The sequence below is a fragment of the Bos taurus genome, chromosome 9 (assembly GCF_002263795.3).
Source record: "Bos taurus isolate L1 Dominette 01449 registration number 42190680 breed Hereford chromosome 9, ARS-UCD2.0, whole genome shotgun sequence".
In the NCBI taxonomy this organism is placed as follows: Eukaryota; Metazoa; Chordata; class Mammalia; order Artiodactyla; family Bovidae; genus Bos; species Bos taurus.
In genome coordinates, this window is record NC_037336.1 from 61,090,682 (window position 1) to 61,110,603 (window position 19,922).

At 41.4% G+C, this 19,922-nt stretch overlaps 1 protein-coding gene across 5 annotated transcripts in view; it reads left to right on the forward strand.

Moving 5' to 3' along the window:
* The first annotated feature begins 11,421 nt into the window (after positions 1-11,421).
* RNGTT (RNA guanylyltransferase and 5'-phosphatase) overlaps positions 11,422-19,922 on the forward strand; it is a 233,244-nt gene continuing 224,743 nt past the window's right edge. For 4 of the 5 annotated variants that reach the window (XM_005210890.5, XM_059889631.1, XM_059889634.1 and 1 more), the window contains exon 1: positions 11,426-11,667. In XM_005210890.5, the coding sequence (XP_005210947.1) occupies positions 11,604-11,667 (64 nt within the window). In that variant the 5' untranslated portion in view covers positions 11,426-11,603. Of the gene's footprint in view, positions 11,668-19,922 lie in introns of all 5 variants that reach the window. The other variant, NM_001046085.2, reaches the window with a different exon arrangement.

Here is a 19,922-nt window from a genome sequence, read left to right on the forward strand (position 1 = left end):
AGCCTTGATGTACTCCTTTCCCGATTTGGAACCAGTCTGTTGTTCCATGTCCAGTTCTAACTGTTGCTTCCTAACCTACATACAGATTTCTCAAGAGGCAGGTCAGGTGGTCTGGTATTCCCATCTCTTTAAGAATTTTCCACAGTTTGTTCTGATCCACACAGTCAAAGTCTTAGGCATAGTCAAAAAAGCAGAACTAGATGTTTTTCTGGAGCTCTCTTGCTTTTTTGATGATCCAGCGGATGTTGGCAATTTGATCTCTGGTTCCTCTTTTTCTAAAGAGGTGCCTTTTCTAAAACCAGCTTGAACATCTGGAATTTCACGGTTCACATGAAATTTAACGGTTGCTGAAACCTGGCTTGGAGAATTTTAAGCATTACTTTGCTAGCGTGTGAGATGAGTGCAATTGTGTGGTAGTTTGAGCATTCTTGGGCATTGCCTTTCTTTGGGATTGGAATGAAAACTGACCTTTTCCAGTCCTGTAGCCACTGCTGAGTTTTCCAAATTTGCTGGCATAATAATAGGCTTAGGATTCTTATAACTCTTCCATACTAATTAATGCAAGGCGATAATAAGGAAACTGTTGGGAGGGAGAGAACTCTGTATTTTCAGCTCAATTTTCTGTAAACATAAAATAGTTCCAAAAAATAAAGCCAATTGATTAAAAAAAAAATAGGCTTAGGATTCTTGTTGTTAGCTGGAAAGTTGGCAACTTTTTGATTTGGAAAGAAAAACTAGGGTCATTTTTGATGCTTCTGTTGATGAAAAAAATGAATCAAAAATCAATCTAAGAAAGAAATAGAAGATTTTATTCCAGTCAACCTGAAGGTTTATAAGCCGGGAGACAGTTTTTCAAGAAGTTCTGAGGTCAGTTCTCTTTTTAGATGTTAAAGCACGATTATAGATATTTTTGAGACAAAAGGTTCTATATCAAAGTGACATTCTGACAGTTTAAATAGTCTGACAAGGTGAGTAGTGGGTCATCGTGATCTCTTACAGGATTAAGAAAAAAATATCATCTCCTAAGTGGTTACTTCCTGGTGTCGGGAGGTAATTACCTTTTTGTTGTTTTGGTGACTAGGTATTCCTCTGTCTTCTAAGGGGACCCAGTTAAAGTAGAAAGCACATGCAAGATGCACACGCACTATGCACGCTAAAGGGAGGGAGAGTGGCTCCAACGGCAGAGAAAATTTTGTTAAAATTTTCTGGTCTTGCTTTAAAATAATTTTATTTCATCACTTCATTTGTATGATATGTCCATTCTGTCATCAAACCCTAAAATTTTATTTCTCAAGACATTAGCCATTGTCAGAGAGAAAGACATTTTCCTCTACCCTTCTAGGTTCTTCTATTTGATCTAAGAATTAAATTGACATGAAGGTGAAAAGCATTAGTTGCTCAGTTGTGTCTGACTCTTTTGCCACCCCGTGGACTGTAGCCCACAGGTTCCTCTGTCCATGGGATTCCCAGACAAGAATACAGGAGTGGGTTGCCATTCCCTTCTCCAAGGGAACTTCCCAACCCAGGGATCGAACCTGGGTCTCCTGCATTGGTAGGCAGGTTCTATACCACTGAGCCACTAGGGAAGCTCTGATACGAGGAAGATTAATAGGAGACAATCAAAGTTTCATAACACGTCTACCTGGGAGAGACCCAGGAAAACTGAGTAACTCACCAAAATGGCCAAAACCACTAACGAACCTTAATACTATCTTAATACAGTGCCTTGGACCGCGAGATCAAACCAGTCAATCCTAAAGGAAATCAACCCTGAATATTCATTAGAAGGACTGATGCTGAAGCTAAAGCTCCAATATTTTGGTCACCTGATGGGAAGAGCTGACTCATTGGAGAAGACCCTGATGCTGGAAAAGATACAGGGAAGGGGGAGAAGGGGATGACAGAGGAAGAGATGGCTGGATGGCATCACGGACTCAATGGACATGAGTTTGAGCAAGCTCTGGGAGATGAAGGAAGATGAAGATGAAGGAAGCCTGGCGAGCTGCAGTCCATGGGGTCTCGAAGAGTCAGACGTGACTTAGGGACAGAACAACAATAACAACAACAATACCATCTTCAGTTAAAGACAAGAGATGTTTGGGGTAATGGTTTGGGACTTCAGAAGGGAGAAAGACAATTGACATGGAGGTGAAAAAAAAAAGAGAAAGCAAATATTTGGTAAATAAATGCTTGCCTGGGCCATGGAGAAACAACGGGATTCAGAGTGGACCTGATCTCTAGAGAGTTTTCCCTGCACATGTAACCCACAGTCTTTGCAGATATCTCTAGAGATAGCTGTATTTGGGAACAGGTCTTATATCTAAATTCTTCTTTAGGCAGTTAGGGGGAAGGTCTAAGTTTCTTCTTGAGGCCTTCAGGCCTTCATTGTTTTTAGCTTGAAGTAACCTGCCAAAGAGACATTTTTAAGGCAGAGACTTAAATCTCCACAACAAACCTTACCTTTTACTGTGTTTTTTCCTGGTAATCGCCCAAAACTGGCCTCTGGTTTGGTCCGGGTGCAGGTTGGAAAAGAATTTCCAGACATGAGACAGAATGAGAGGGAAATAAAATTTATTAGAATGGGAGACGGTGTTAGTGGCCAGCTCAAGGGAGAACCAATGTTGAACAAGGGTCCTTAGTCCACTTTTATACCCAGGGTACAGGAGTGGGATAGTGGGTATTGTGAGTCATTTGCTGATTGGATGAGGCATGCATACTGGGTGGGGGAAGAGTGGAGCAAATACCTTCTCCCTATGGGGTAGGAGGGGTGACAGGTTATACTGTTCCACTAATAGTTACAACATCGGGGAGGGAAAGACAAGAAGGTCTGTTTTTTCTGTTCCTGCATTCCAAGACCCTCCTTGGTTTCATCTGCTCTTTCATCCTGGGATCACCACATTCCTCCCTCTCGTTAATTTTAGGGCCAATTCTTTGGCCCCTTTTGATACCTTGCTCATGTCTAACTACCTACCTATTTCCCTTTTCAGGCGTTTGGGAACCCAGTCTCAAAGGAAAAGGGGTGATGACCACTCTGACTTCTTCAGGCTGTACAGGGGCATCGTGGGGCTCTGGGTTCCCTTTGCCTGCTCTCTGTCAGGGTGCATTTTCGGAGGGAGATGAGAGTCCATGGAATGATAAGGTAAATTGTTTCAGCATTGTTTAGGTGTTTGTTGGTCAGAGAATATTCTTGTCATACTACCACTTGGAGAATTGTTGCATTCTAGAAGAAACAAACTTTACAAGAAAGCTAAAGGTACATGGCCCAAAGATTAATAGAAGTAGAAAAGTTGCTCAGGGGCTAGCCAGGAGAACCAGGCCCAGAAATTGGTTTGCGACCTTAGTGTTTCTTTAGGTATGAGAAGAGGCAAGAATTCGGGCTCATAAAATCTTTACCTGAAAACATCTGACTATCTGAAGGCCGGTTCTTGTGGGATTTTTCCAGAGCACAGAGTGCCTTATTTCTCATCTCCACCCTGAATTCCTTTCAGGGGATGTTGAAGGTCAGAAGCTTCCAGTGGTCACGAAGTAATCCTTATAGAGGCAGCTGGCAAGCGCCATGTTCCAGTCAGCAGGGTCCTTTTATAGACCCATATTCGACCACGCTTTGGGGCATTTCATGGCCACCGTGTCCCAGGCCTACCGAAGATTCCATTGACAGGCCACTCAGTGTGCTGTTACTAGACCAGGGCTTGTGAGTCGCAAAAGTCTCTGGATCATACCTGTCCCTCTTGTTGCCTCTTCCCATATCTAGAGTTACTTCGTTATAATCATTGATCTCATTTGGAACTGCATCTCAGCATTTTATCACAGGCTCAGTTACACACCTGGTAACGTAAAAAGTCTTCTGAAACAAGTGACATAGAAAATAGTATAGCTAGCAGTTATTAGTAAGATCACAAGCAAGAATCTAAGTCAAGAACTTTCATTAGGTATAGCCCAGTATACCCCAGGTCACCTGACTTCATTTGTTAAATGACTATAACTTGATGTTAATCTCCTGTTTGTACATCAGGGAGTGTCTGATCTTTATCTTAAGACTGGTTACTGAGATAAGCTTTAGAAACAAACTTAGAGTGTCTTTTTTAATAACTTAATTAAACCTTTTAGCAATATAGCATAACAAGGAACTGTCTCAGAAGTGAGTCTTAGTAAACACTAGACCTTAATTAACAAAACTAGAAACTTAGTTTAACAATTAACAAAACTTAATATTCAATGAAACATGATTTTTTTCATTATGAGGACATTAACCCTTGTAGCCTGGGAAAGCTTTAACCCATCAAATAAAAATGAGGTTTTTTAGGGAGCTGGGAAAAGCCAAGCGGCCGTCTTGGATTTTCCATGGCCCTGACTCTTTGATTTACAGATATTGTTCACCCATTTTTAAATCCCCGATTTAGGAGTAGAATGTTGCCATGTTTTAAGGACATCAGGATAGCAAAAGTCTAATTGTGAAGGCTTATTTTTTGTAGAAGCAGAATGAGCTTTGTCTACGTGTACCATAATCTTAAATAATGCTTACTTACTTTACCAAAGTAACAAAATATCTTAAAAACAAATATAAATCACTTAAAGGCAAAGAAATTCATAATCTGTTATTGAAAGCTTCATTCTAAGAAAACTTTATTCTCTTAATACAGAGAGTAGACTAAATTTCAGCCTGGTACCAGTTTACAGATAACAAACAAACAAAGTTTGTTCATCAGTTAACCTTAGAAAAGTCTTTTCCATAAATCTTGAAGAACTAGCAGTATTTTTTTTAAAGGCATGAGAGTGAAACCATAGAAGGCAAGTTTAAAATCTAATTAAATTGCAATTGACAAGGTAGCCTGATCATTGCTGTCACTTGTAACACTTTAACATGATAACTAATTATAACTGACAACATTTTACATATGAGGACATATCAGATTTTCATGAATTTCACATAATGTCTAGGCTATCTATATAAGTAACATCAACCATACAATTTAAATCTGAATCTTTAAATATTTGTTTAAATCCTCTAACAATACTTCCCAAGTAATTTAACATGCAAATGAACTCAGGTAGTTTAATGACTCTTTTTGGCATGTTTCAGGGGCCCTCTGAAGCATCCCAAAGTTAGCTAGAAGTCAAATGATTTAGTAAGTGTTTTCAATAAATATCAAAAGGGTTTGTAACACTCAGTCAGATAGGATCATATAAGTCACTATGAAACAATAGTTACTCACTTAGCCAAAGTTAACAAAAGATTTCAAAGGTAAACATAGAACAGATTACTTCAAAGGTAAAGAAACTTAAAATCCATTATCAAAGGCAGTTCAACATCTTAAGAAAACATGTATTTATACACAAAACTCTTCCCTTGGAGTCTACTTTCCATAAAACCTTCTTATCACTTTCTGTACCCATTACTCTGTTCTCCCATCCTGAAACAGCCACCTGTAAGTCAAACCTACTTCCTTTTCCCTTCATAAAATGTAATTTCATTTCTCATACCATCTTTACTGAAAACACACTTTACTTTCCTTAAGCAGCCAAGAACGACTGTTGTATTAGCATTCTATAGATTGGTGAGCATAAACACCAGTGACGATTTCTAAAAAAAAACATTTGCTTTCTTATAGAGACCATCGCAGGATGGCATCAAACATTATTCATTAGTAGTCCAAAGTCTCTTTAGTTTCTGTGTAAGAGGGAGTTAGTATTAAGTAGTGAATGTTTCAGAATCTTATTTTACTTGGAGAAGACCTAGCTATTCAATAAACGTCTGTCACTTAGTTTAGCACTACCCTAGAAATTCAGATTACCAAAATCTAGAGAGACTGTTTTAGATAGACATTTCTAAAGTATAATTATTCTTAATGGAGTTTGTCCAAAAGCTCATATTTCATTTACATTTTTTTTTGAAGTTTCTTCATTCACTCCAGGTACTTTCCTTGCTGACAAACTTGTAACAGATATAACAATATAACAATATTTAACTTATAATAAACCCAGCACAATGAAAATATGCTTAATGTTAACGGTGCTTAGACATGTCTATATTAGACATGTCTAATTAGATTAGCAAACAAACATTAATATTAGATATTTAATATTGAATATTCCCCAGTTCACGTGAATCTGAAATTCATTTAGGTTAATTTCTCTTGTATTTAGAATTGTCTGATTTGTAAGGGCTTCCTTTTGTTTAGGCTAATTAAGTTAGAACTCATTTACAACTTCAGCAATATTAAAAAAAAACCCAAAAGACACACACCAAGACATACATAAATCCAGACAGACAGGCAGAGATCTCATAGTTTTCCACCTGATAATTAAAATGTCTCTTTGACTCCTCCCCACTTTTTTTTTAAGTTCTAATTTGCCCAAGGCTGAGGTCTGTGTATTTCAGAGTCATAGAAAGGGTTAACTTCAAGCTTTTCCTTAGGCAGGTTTTTTAACAAGCTCGTTGTTTTTAATTGCATATGCAAAAAGAATTGGTTTTGAAGCATAGAGGAGAGTTTTTGATCCTTCAGGCTTTCAATTATAGGAGAAAGACTTGGACCAAATGGAACCTCAGAATCCTTTCCTAGAAATCATGTGGCTATGAAAGGTCGAGTATAGGTCATCTAAGAAATCTGATGGAGAGAGACAGAGGGGGGCAGGAGATAAGGAGGAAGGAAATTCTGAGTCCTTTCCCTGCTTTTGGCAAAAGCTGCTGTACCATTCAGAGGCCTTTTTTTTTTGCGGTCGGGGGGAGGTTATGGCTCGGAGGCATCTCCTATGCTCTTGTCAATCAGTCTGGACCAAAAAGGGAAAGAAGTGAAAGTGACAGGGAAGATGGCTGAGGAATTCACCTTATAATCCTATCAGGGAGGCGGTGGCCAGGGGATGATGGTTTCCATTTTGAGTATTTCTTGGCCTAGGCCTCAGTTGGAAAGAAGACAAAGGAGAGAGCCTCACCCGTTTGGGCGGCAGCTACTGGGGTGCAGTAAGCAGTGGGGCCTTCGGAACACACCAGAGGGTAACCCTGGCCAGAGTTCCTTTGTTGCTTCCACAGCACTTGCCTGTTCGCAGAGGGTCCCTATGAGAAAGGAGAAGCAAGGAGGTGGGGAAGAGACCCCAAGCCCCTGTACCGGCCATCAGAAGTGTCGTGGTCTGGGTGCAGGTTGGAAAAGAATTTCCAGACATGAGACAAAATGAGAGGGAAATAAAGTTTATTAGAATGGGAGATATTATTAGAACAGTGGGCCAGCTCAAGGGAGAACCGATGTTGAACAGGGATCCTTAGTACACTTTAATACCCAGGGTACAAGAAGTGGGATAGAGGTCTCGCGGGTCATTTGCTGATTGGATGAGGCATGTATACTGGGTGGGCAAGAGTAGGGCAAATACTTTCTCCCTATGGGGTAGGAGGGGAGACAGGTTATACTGTTCCATTAATAGTTACAACATGGGTGAGGGAAGGACGATCTGGTTTTTCTGCTCCTGCATTCCAAGATCCTCCTTGGTTTTATCTGCTCTTTCGTCCTTGGGTCACCACAGTCTCTCCATTTCCCTCAACATCATTCTTTCATCTTTGGCTCAAGATGTTAGTATGGTGCTGGCTCTCTCAGCTTCCCTGGGTATCTCACATCCATATGTGAGATGTCCATGTTAATAATCTTCTGTTTGTTTCTCTCTTGTCTTTTATGACAGGAGGTCTCAGCCAAGAAAAGTAGAGGGAACATTATTTTTCCTCTATTAATAACAGAATGGAATTCAGAATCAGGATTGAGTTGATTTATACAAAATAGATGTGGTATCCTTGCATGCAGGTTTGTGACTTGTTCAGAGTTGGGCATATATTCGCAACCCTGGAACTAGAGTCATTTCATGTTGAGACTTTGTTGGGGAATTGATGTTGTTAAACTAATTAAACAGTTTTACAATTAAACAATTAAGGAGGCCATTCGACTGATGTGTGTCTCTCATGCCAAGAGGGCCTACAGAAGTAAACCAAAATCAAACCCTGTAAATACGCCCAGGTTAGGAGAAGGTGATGGTGCCCCACTCCAGTACTCTTGCCTGGAAAGTTCCATAGATGGAGGACCCTGGTGGGCTGCAGTCCATGGGGTTGCGAAGAGTCGGACACAACTGAGCGACTTCACTTTCACTTTTCACTTTCATGCATTGGAGAAGGAAATGGCAATCCACTCCAGTGTTTTTGCCTGGAGAATCCCAGGGACAGGGGAGCCTGGTGGGCTTCCGTCTATGGGGTCGCACAGAGTTGGACACGACTGAAGTGATTTAGTAGCAGTAACAGCAGGAAATAAAAACACGAAGGACAACTAATCATAAATAGACAATGAGGCTTTACGCTCTAGACAACTGAATAATTTTTTTAGAAAACTGAAGTATAGTTGATTTGCTGCTGCTGCCAAATTCCTGGGATTCCTGGAAGGGCTTATGTTTCTACAAGTCTGGACGTGCCTCCAGAAGTCATGGTGGGTGTTATGGATTGAATTGTCCCAAAAGATATCTTTAATTTCTAACCTTGTACTTTTGAGTGTGGCTTTATTTGGAAATAGGTTTTTGCAGATGGAATCTTGATGAGTTTACACAGGATTAGGGTGGGCCGGAATTCAATGGATGGACTGGAAATTTGGACATAGCCACACATAGAGAGGGCTTCCCAGGTGGTGCTAGTGGTAAAGAACCCACTTACCAATGCAGAAGACATAACAGACATGAGTTCTATCTTTGCAACTTACAGCTTGGAACCAGGTGTTGTTGTTATTGTTGTTCAGTCACTCAGTCATGTCTGACTCTTTGCAACCCCACGGACTACAGCATGCCAGGCTTCCCTGTCCTTCACCAACTCCTGGAGCCTGCTCAAACTCAATGTCCATTGAGTCCGTGATGGCATCCAACCATCTCATCCTCTGTTGTCCCCTTCTGCTCTTGCCTTCAATCTTCCCCAGCATCAGGGTCTTTTTCAATGAGTCAGCTCTTCTCATCAGATGGCCAAAGTATTGGAGTTTCAGCTTCAGCATCAGTCCTTCCAATGAATATTTAGGATTGATTTCCTTTAGGATTGACTGGTTGGATCTCCTTGCAGTCCAAGGCACTTTCAAGAGTCTTCCCCAACACCACAGTTCAAACGCATCAATTTTTTGGCGTTCAGCTTTCTTTATGGTTCAGCTCTCATATCCATACAGGACTACTGGAAAAAGTATAGCTTTGACTGTAGGGACCTTTGTTGGTAAAGTAATGTTTCTGCTTTCTTTAGGTTAAATTCCCGTGGTGACAAGGAGACAGGGGGATGCCATCTTTCTTCCTGTTTACAAAGAGATGGCTCTCCAGACCCTGAGAAAAGTTCTTAGGTTTTAAAGCAGTCAAGAGGCTTACTGAGCTGTTCAAAAGACTTATATATAGGTATCAAAGTGATGGGGCAGGATTTACAAATAAAAGTTTTTGGAAGAAAATGTTCTAGGAAAGGGGAAAGTCTTTTTCCTTTTTGTCAACAGGGAAAATTCAATCTTATTTACCCCTACTCTCACCTCTCTGCCGTTCTCCAAGAGGAAAAACAGATGCCCACAGAGTGACCAATGTGAGTCCTCCCTGGCTTTCTGGAACCACAAACACATTCTCATTAACATGTCTTGACCTCCTCTTTGCTCCAACTCCACTCTGCCAGCAGACACTAGAATTGGCCATTATCTGGGCAGATTGTAATTGCCCAGATTGTAATTGTAATTGGCTGGTTTGTAAGGCAACTGAGTCTTATCTTTTCCTGTTAGCAGAGGAGTGTTACTTTCACTAAAAGGTCTCAACAGATATAACAGCCAGACAGACCAGGAGTGCCAACTAATTCAGGCTCTCTCAAACAGAGAGAGCCCCTTTCCATTTCTGGGGAGAATTCTGATCATATTGAGATGGTCCAGGCATTTGGGAGCTGAGCAGTCCCACAAGTTTCTCACCAGCACTTTAACATCAGATCCCCAACCTCCAGGATCTAATGCCTGATGATCTAAGGTGGAATTGGTGTCATAATAATAGAAATAAAAGTGCACAATGAATGAAATGCACTTGAATCATCTTGAAACCCACCCCCTCTCCCTAGCCTGGTTCGTGGAAAAACTGTCTCTCATGAAATTGGTCAAAAAGGTTGGAGACCACTGCTTTAACACGCATTCCCTGCCCTGCCCCAAACCGCATTCTCTTGCAGTTCAAATACAGCACTAACATTTAAAACCAGCCTGTTAACACTATAATTAACTTGCCAGCATCCAGCTTTATATTTCATACTTTAACTAAATTAGTCTAGTAGCTATAGAAAGTCTTATTACAGGACACAGTTTATAAAATGAACTTCCAATCGCCTGGAATTGGAAGATGCTTCCAATCTCACGGGCTTAACTGGAAGGAAAGACCATTTGGTAAACCAAATTGAGAACACTGCCGCGTAGCGGTACTCCACTGAGCAATTCCTGCCTTTGCCAATTACACACATTAGTTGGTAACTTTGAGACTCCCAAATACACTATAAAACTGCTCCAGAAATGTAGAAACAAAACTCATAAAACCCATTTTGGGGTTAATTTCAGATGCTTCATGGATCCCTAGAAGCACACCCCCAAAGAGAAATCCTTCATTTCGGGTGCTCCAATCTCTCGCCCTTAGAGTTTCTCTAAAGCTTGTTCCGCTAATCCAAGTCAGGAAAAACTTTTCCAATTCCCAGTCAAACCCAGATCCTGCCGGGACGCCAAACTTGGCCGAAAAAAGGGCGATCAGGCTCTTGGAGTATGACGGCGGCGGGAAAGCCCCTTTCGTCAGTAAAACAGATGCCTTAACGAAATCTGCGGACTACTCTACGCTTGGAAAGAGGCTTGGTTTCCTTTCATTCTCCAGGGTTTCCATCGGCTGTCGAGACAGAAATGTAAAGAACGGTAGTTCTGCGGTATCCCGTACTATGGCAGCAGCTGCTGCTGCTGCTACTGCTGCTGCTAAGTCGCTTCAGTCGTGTCCGACACTGTGCGACCCCATAGAGAGCAGCCCACCAGGCTCCCCCGTCCCTGGGATTCTCCAGGCAAGAACACTGGAGTGGGTTGCCATTTCCTTCTCCAATGCATGAAAGTGAAAAGTGAAAGTGAAGTCGCTCGGCCGTGTCTGACTCTTAGCGACCCCATGGACTGCAGCCTACCAGGCTCCTCTGTCCATGGGATTTTCCAGGCAAGAGTACCAGAGTGGGGTGCCATTGCCTTCTCCCACTATAGCAGCCGAGCATGTGCAAAGTCGCCCACAGAGCTGTCCGAGATTTGGGCGGGGCGGGGCGAGGGAAGACCCGCCCCTTCCACTCGCCTTGGCCTTAACTCCTTCCCATCCCTCCGCCGGCGTCTCTTTTTCACCTCTGACCTCGGAAAGAAGTGGGTGGGGCCTTTGGGGGCGGAAGTGGCGGTGCATTGTGGGCTCGCCTAGAGTTGAGCCTGAATGGAAGTGGCGCGCTGCCGCTGACGTTACCCGCGTCCGAGCGGCTAGGGTTCGGACGCCGTCCGGGATTCGGGTACCTCAGACCTGTGGTTCAGAGCGGACCGCGAGGAGGCGGCGGCTAGGCCGAGCGTTGGTGGAGGGGCGGCTGTGCGCGGCCCCAAGACATGGCTCACAACAAGATCCCGCCGCGGTGGCTAAACTGTCCGCGGCGCGGCCAGCCGGTGGCAGGTAACCGGGACCGGGGTGTTCGAGTCCCCGCGCACGGGCGGGTCCGAGAGTGGGCTGAGGGCGTGCAGCTTTCGGTAGTGGTGTTTCAGGACCGAGATATGTTCGGTCCGATGAAGCTTGTTTGGGAATCTGGACTGGAGGGAATAGGGGCACTTGTTAAGGCTAAATGTTGCAAACAGGAAGGTAGATAGGAGGTTTCTGTGTGGCAGGAACTGAGGACGCAAGAACTCAAGGGGCAGTACTTTGAAGCTTAGTCAAGAGTTTTGTAAACCTTTCAGGGTTCTCGGAAGGGTGTCTGTCGGTCTTGAGATGAAGGAAGGCTTAAGAAGAGGAAGGGCAGTTCCCAGCGGTGAAATTGATCCACACCGAGACTGGAGGTTTTTGTTTTGCTTAGTTTTTTAAAATCTTTTTTTTTTTTTAAAGAATGACTTTTGAGGACTTTTTCATCTTTGAGTTTGACCCAACAGACTTTAAATTTAAAAGTGTACCGTTGGGTAAATTTTGACTTCCGCACACCCCCTATGAAACACAGATAGTAAACATAATCATCACCTCTTCAGGTTTCCTCCAGCTCTTGATAATCCCTCCCTCTGCAGGCAACCGGTGATCTGCTCTCTGTCACTATAGATTTAGTTTGCATTTTGTATAATTTTTAAAATAAATGGAAACATACTCTCTTTTGGGGACGATCTCTGGCATCTTTCACTCAGCATTATTATTTTGAGATTTATACGTGTGCTTGTGTGTATCATTAACTCATCCCTTATTACTGCCAAGTAATAGTCTATTGTTACAGCTACACCGGTTTAAATTAGATTTGTTTATTCATTCATTCGTTGATGGTCCTTTGGGTTTTCAGTTTTTGGCTGTTGCATACTAACTTACTATGAACATTAATGTGCAGTTCTTTGTATGGGCATATGTTTTCTTTTCCCCTGTGTAAATCTTTAGGAGAGGGATGGATCATACAGTAGGTGTACGTTTAACATTTCAAAAAACTGCCAAACTCTTTTCAAAGTCATAACATTTTGCATTCCTGACTATCAGTATGAGGATTTTTCTTTGCTCCATATCCTAACACTTGATTTGATCAGTCTTTTTAATATTACCCGTTCTTTACCAACTGAGCTCTCAGGGAAGCCCCAATAGGGACTTAGTACTGTCTTATTGTGGTTTGATGTTGAGCATCTTTTCATGTGCTTCTTGGAAATATCTTCTTTTATGAAATGTCCAAAACTTTTGCTGATTTAAAAAATATTTATTTTTATTTATTTGACTGTGCAGGGTCTTAGTTGCAGCACTTGGGATCTATGATCTTTGTGCGGCACTGGAGATCGTAAGATGGGGCATGTGGAAACTCTTAGTTGCAGAATGTAGGATCTAGTTCCCTAGCCAGGGATCCAACCTAGGACCCCTGCATTGGGAACTCAGAGTCTTAGCCACTGGGTCACCAGGGAAGTTCCTTTGCTGATTTTTAAAATTGGGTGGTTTTATTTTTGAGTTGTTATTTTTCTTTATATGTTGTAAATACAAATCTTTTTTTTGTTGTTCAATTGCTAAGTCATGTCCAACTCTTAGCAACCCCTTGAACTGCAGCACGCCAGGTTTCCCTGTCCTTCTCAATCTCCTGGAGTTTGCTCAAACTCACATCCAATGAGTCGGTGATGCTATCCAACCAACTCATCCTCTGTTACCCCTTCTCCTCTTGCCCTCCGTCTTTCCCAGCATCAGGGTCTTTTCCAGTGAGTTGGCTCCTTGCATCAGATGGCCAAAGTATTGGAACTTCATATGCTTTTCAAAGTCTTTTCTCCAGTTTGTGGCTTGCCTTTTCATTCTCTTTTGTTGTTTCTTTTGAAGAATTAAAATTTTAAAGTTTAACTAACGTCAACCTAATGCTTTTTCTAGAAGATGTTTTGAAACAAAATTAAAGGATTTTGTAGTGAACTATGCATGCTTATTAATTATATACACATCTTTAGTATGTCTGCCTAGTTATTTTAAATGGTTGGAAGAGAAGATTCTGTAGTCATTTTTTAATTCATGTTTTCTGATTCTTCTGGTTTGTCAGCTTTTCTTCACATTTTATGTTAAATCTTCAGTCAGTAAAACCATATAAATGATGGATAAAAGTCTTATTGAAAGATAATCTAAATAAGTCTTAGGGTGAGGAAATGGTTTTCCTTAACAAAAATGAAATAATTTTCTTTATGTTCTAACCATTTTTATAGGCATTTTCACTTGTAGTTGATAGTCATTGTACTTTCTTTAGATGAATTGATTACAGTTCTTTACACTTTTCTTTATAGGTCTTACTCTTCAGACATTTTGACTTTTTTCCCTTGTTATCTCTAACTTAGTATTGAATCTTTTTTTTTTTTTTTTTACATTTTCCCCCATTATAGAGTTATGAAGAAACCTCTGAACTTAGATGTCTGACTTCTTTTTTAACTTGGCACATGTTTCTGGATGCTTTATTATTAGAGTTACCAGCTACATTTATTTGTGAGGAAAACAAAATCATAAAGAAGATCTTGTCAAAAGAGAATTATTTTTTATTTGGAATTAGAAAAACAGCTTAAAAGTCAGAATTTTAATGTAGTCTGCTCATGGCAATGACAAATATCAGGATACTGACTTCTTGGTAGATAAAGGGACACATGTATGTACTGACTGGGGGTGGACAGCAGCCAGTGAAGTGCAAGCCCTAGACAGCTTTATCACTCTAAGAAATAGAGTTGTGTGCTTTTCTTTTCTTTTTCCCTCTCCTGGAGATGAAGGGTCAGGAATAAAAAAGTTTTCCTTTTTATTGTATTGGAGTATTTTAACCCCCAAAAGCTAGACTTTTAGTTATTGTGCTCACTGAGTCACTAAACTCAGCTCATCTGAGCAGCTGTGGGCCCTGGACAGAACCCCAGGCCTCCTGGCAACCAACTGGATCTTTACTGGTAATCAGGTCTGCTTTGGCATGTGACCCTTGTTAAAAAGTAAAGGGAATACAACATAAAATTCTTAAATCTCTCTGAATTTACCTTAAAATTCTGTGTCCTAGAAGCGTTCATGACACATTGTGTATTTTAGATAATGCAGGGTTGGCAGTGTTTTATAGTAGTAGAACAAGAAATGCTAGCTATATTATTGCAAGCTTTAGGGAAAAATAAGGAATCATTCATATTCCCAATTTCTGCCTCCTCTTTTCTTCCTCTTTTTTCTCATTAGAAAAAGAATCCATGCTTATTGTATAATTTCTTTGATATTTTGCACATTTAGAAAAATATGATGGCTAAATTTTCTCATTGTAAACGTTAGGATGCCTTGTTCAGTTCAGTTGCTCAGTTATGTCTGACTCTTAGCGACCCCATGGACTGTAGCACGCCAGGCTTCCTTGTCCATCACCAACTCTTATTAGTACTATGCAAGTTCATAATTTTTCTGAATCAGAAAGAAGATGGCACTAATTATAAAAACAAGTTGTTCCCCAATGAAGTTCCTTTTTCTACTTAAACCAGACTTCCAGTGAGAGAGCTCTTGGAGATAGGCCCTTTCTCCTTCTGAGGCTTTTCTGAAGGAACTTCTGAAGAATTCTTTTTTTTCTCCTTCTGAGTGATGGATTTTAGGTGAACACTTTGAATAAAACTAGCTTCTCATTTCTTAAAAGGCAGATTATTCAACATAACAGTTTATATATACTATGTGTAAAGAACTTCCTGGGAACTAACTGGGACTATAAATATGATAGTTTTATGAGAATATTGGTGACTTTGAAGTCATTTTACTTAGCAAATATTTGTGTATACTTTGTGCTAGTTTTTGGGACTTGGGAGATGATTAAGATATAGTCCCTCAACTTAAAAGCATATAGTTTCTTGGAAGTAGTAAATCATCATTTTTAAACAAAGTTTTGTTATAACAAGTACAGTAATATGACTCTATTATAGAATATTATGAGATACTGCTGCTAAGTCACTTTAGTTGTGTACGACCCTGTGCGATCCCATAGACAGCAGCCCACCAGGCTCCCCCGTCCCTCTGAATCTCCAGGCAAGAACACTGGAGTGGGTTGCCATTTCCTTCTCCAGTGTATGAAAGTGAAAAGTGAAAGGGAAGTTGCTCAGTCATGTCCGACTCTTAGCGACTCCATGGACTGCAGCCTACCAGGCTCCTCCGCCCATGGGATTTTCCAGGCAAGAGTACTGGAGTGGAGTGCCATTGCCTTCTCCGTATGAGATACTAGAGGATAAACCCAATTCTTTGTTTGAGGTTAGGGAAGAAGAAAGGGTTCAGGGAAGACTTCCCAGAGGAAGTGTGTGTGAGTTATCTTGAATAAGTAGAAGTTTGCTGCTGCTGCTGCTGCTGCTAAGTCACTTCAGTCATGTCTGACCCTGTGTGACCTTGTAGACGGCAGCCCACCAGGCTCCTCCGTCCCTGGGATTCTCCAGGCAAGAACACTGGAGTGGGTTGCCATTTCCTTCTCCAATGCATGAAAGTGAAAAGTGAAAGGGAAGTCGCTCAGTCATGTCCGACTCTTCGAGACCCCATGGACTGCAGCCTACCAGGCTCCTCTGTCCATGGATTTTCCAGGCAAGAGTACTGGAGTGGGGTGCCATTGCCTTCTCCGAGAAGTTTGCTAGATGGAATTCTCTGGTGGTCCTCCTCTGACTGCCAAGGGCTGGGTTTTGATCTCTAGTCAGGGGAACGAAGATCCCACAAGTTGCACAGGCTAACCCAAAAAAAAGTATGCTAGATATATTGTTGGGTTTTTGTGTTTTTTTTGTTGTTTTGTTTTTATTTTAAAGCTTTCTGTTAGGATAGAATGATGATGGAGAGATATCAGCCTTAAAGTGAGGATATGGATATGAGGGGTGAAGGCAATGGCACCCCACTCCAGTACTTTTGCCTGGAAAATCCCATGGATGGAGGAGCCTGGTGGGCTGCAGTCCATGGGGTCTCCAAGAGTCGGACACGACTGAGTGACTTCACTTTCACTTTTCACTTTCATGCATTGGAGAAGGAAATGGCAACCCACTCCAGTGTTCTTGCCTGGAGAATCCCAGGGACGGGGGAGCCTGGTGGGCTGCCGTCTACAAGGTCACACAGAGTCGGACACGACTGAAGTGACTTAGCAGCAGCAGCAGCAGCAGCAGCATGGATATGAGGATGGAGTGTTTGAGCCAAGTCCTAAAGGCTTTAGGGTGTAATAAGGGATTTTAATATTTATATACTTTCAAAGTGCACTGGCAAACCATTGCCATTTCTTAAGCACTGGGGTGAGATGATTTGACTGCAGTTTAAAGAAGCTCACTTTGATTGCTCTGTGTTTGATGAAAGAGACAAGAATGAGAGTGAGGAGACTATTTAGGAACTTTCATGGCAGTCTGGGTGAAAGAATGGTGATGGTTTAGAAGTAGAGTTGGAGTAGTTGGCTTCCTTGGTGGCTTAGCAGCAAAGAATATGCCTGTAGTGCAGGAGATGTGGGTTCAATCCCTGGGTTGGGAAGATCCTTTGGAGGAGTCATGCCAACCCACTCCAGTATTCTTGCCTGGAGAATCCCAGGGACAAAGGTGGGCTACGGTCCATAGGGTTGCAAAGAGTTGGACATGACGGAAGCAACTGAGTGTGCACAGGCTGATTGGAGAAAATTAATGGGGAAGATGAACTTCCCCAGTTGCTCAGCAGTAAAAGAATGTACCTGCAATGCAGGAGATGAGGGTTTGATCCCTGAGTTGGGAAGATCCCCTGGAGAAAGAAGATGGTGGCCCACCCCGGTATTCTTACTTGGAAGATCCCAATCCATGGGATCACAGAAGAATGGGGCACGACCTGCCACTAAACGACAACAACAACAAAGAGGGAAGATAGACAAGACTTGGATTGTTGGATTTAGAATGAGAGGAAGAAAGTAAAAACTTAGTCCTTATGCAGTTGGATGATTGGTACCGTTAGGGCTTGTTGGGGGAGGGAGTGGAAGGCAGGTTGTTAAGATCCTGACTGCACAGGTAGAGATGTTGAGTACACAGCTGGATATATGGTTTGGAATTCAAACAAGTTCGAGTTGTAGATGTACATTTAAGGATCATTAGCATAAAGACAGTTTTTAAAAGCATGGTATTTGGTTAGTCAGGATAAGTTATGCTAGTTTCTCTGACAAGCAACTCCTCAAACTAAATGAGTCTAGTGTTATGGAAGCCAAGAGAATTTTTTAGGAAGGAAGGAAGAGTCAGATGTATGAGATACTGCTAAGACGTAAGATATTAGAAAAGTTGGTAACCACGCAGAAGGGAGGAAAGGTTGATGTCTTTTTGAAGGCAAAATGGAAAGGAATCCAGAGCAGAGGGAAGGGATTTGCCTTTAATGGGAGGAAAGACAGAGGATGAAAGAGAAAATGGACTCAAGAAAATGAAAGAGAAAATGGACAGAAAGGTTTATAACTATAAAAGTGAGGCAAGTTTCCACCCAGTGGTGGAGAGGTGCTGTTGAATAGCAGTTATATTTGTGGACTCCATGTCCAGATCACCTAGGTTTGAATCACTGTTCTCTCATTTACTAGAATTGTGACAGTTTCCAAGTTATTTAATCTCTCTTGTCTTGATTTCCTCATCTGTAAAATGGGGATAATAACATTATGTATGTTTATGTTTAGTTCAGTTCAGTCTCTCAGTCGTGTCCGACTCTTTGCAACCCCATGGACTGCAGCACGCCAGGCCTCGCTGTCCATCAGATGTTAGGAGTAAATTAATAAATCTATATAAAGTGTTTTAAATGGTGTCTGGTATGTGTTAAACATAAGAAGTTGCTTCTTTTTGTCTTTTCTTTTCAGTAATGTATAACATGGAGCCATCAGTTGAAAAAGGGGGTAGAGGAGCTTAGTATATTTTAAAAATGAGAAAAAGATGTGAAACAGAAGATTGCCTTCGAAATTGGTGATTATAATTTATATTGTCACCCATCTGAGATTTTCTCTAGGAGTCGAGCTGCACAGGGGTAGGCCCAAAGAAATCAGATGGTTGGGTTTATCTTGGTCTGGGTTTTTGTCAGGAGAGTGTGGCTGAGCAGTAAGGGACAAGCACAGAGGTTAAGGGTATGTAGAGCAAATAGGATGAGATCTCTGAGATGACAATGAAAAGACAGGTTTAGTGGGATGAAACTTCTAACATACCTTATTATTATTTATTATGTTTCTTGTTTGTGGTTTACTCAATAGAAATTACGCTTCATGAGGGCAGGGATTTTTATCTGTTTTTTTATTTTTTTTAAGTTCTTTTCACTAATATATTCCATGCATCTAGAATAATGCCTGTTACATAATAGGCACTTAATAAATATCTAGTAAATAAACTAGATGAAGTATAATAATCTAGGTGAGATGGTAGAAGTGGTCAGATTCTGGATGTATTTTGAAGACAGATCTGATAGGATTTGCTGATGGTTGAATGTGGGGTGTGTAAGAAAGAGATGGATCAAGGATAATGCCACAGCTTTTGGCCTAAACTGTTAAAGAAAAAAAGGGTGTTACATTTGCTGAGATATGGAGGACCTTAAGAGGAGTTTGAAAATTGAGAGCTCAGATTTGGATACCAAGTCTGAGACATCTGTTAGACATCGCATTGGAGAAAGAAATGGCAACCCACTCCAGTGTTCTTGCCTGGAGAATCCCAGGGACGGGGAGCCTGGTGGGCTGCCATCTATGGGGTCGCACAGAGTTGGACACAACTGAAGCGACTTAGCAGCAGCAGCAGAGACTAGTAAGTCGGGTCAGTGATTTGATATTTGATTCTAGAGTTAAGGGAGACATTTGGCACAGAGTTACATGTTTGTGAGTCATTAGTCCCTTGATGGCTTTTAAACCTGTGAGACCGAATGAGACACCAAGGCAGAGAGTGTAGAAAGAAAGGAGGTACAAAGACTGAGCCCTGGGACAAAACATAGAGGGGCCAGGGCGATAAGGAGGCGCTAGTAAAGGAGACTGAGAAGGAGAGGACAGAGGGGAGAAATGGGAGGATGTAGTGTCCTGGAAGCCTTGTGAAGAAAGAGATTCAGGAACTCCCTCTGAGTTAAAAAATGATCAGTTTTTGAGAACTGAGAGTTGACCATTGGACTTAGCAACATGGAGGTTACTGTTGATCTTGAGTTGTTTTGTAGAAAATGTTCAGTTGCTAAGTCATATCCAACTCTTTGTGGAAAATAAAAATAGAAAAAAAAATGATCTTTTTATTTGTTTTGGCTAAAGTCTATGGATACATGTTAAGACTTCTCTTAGA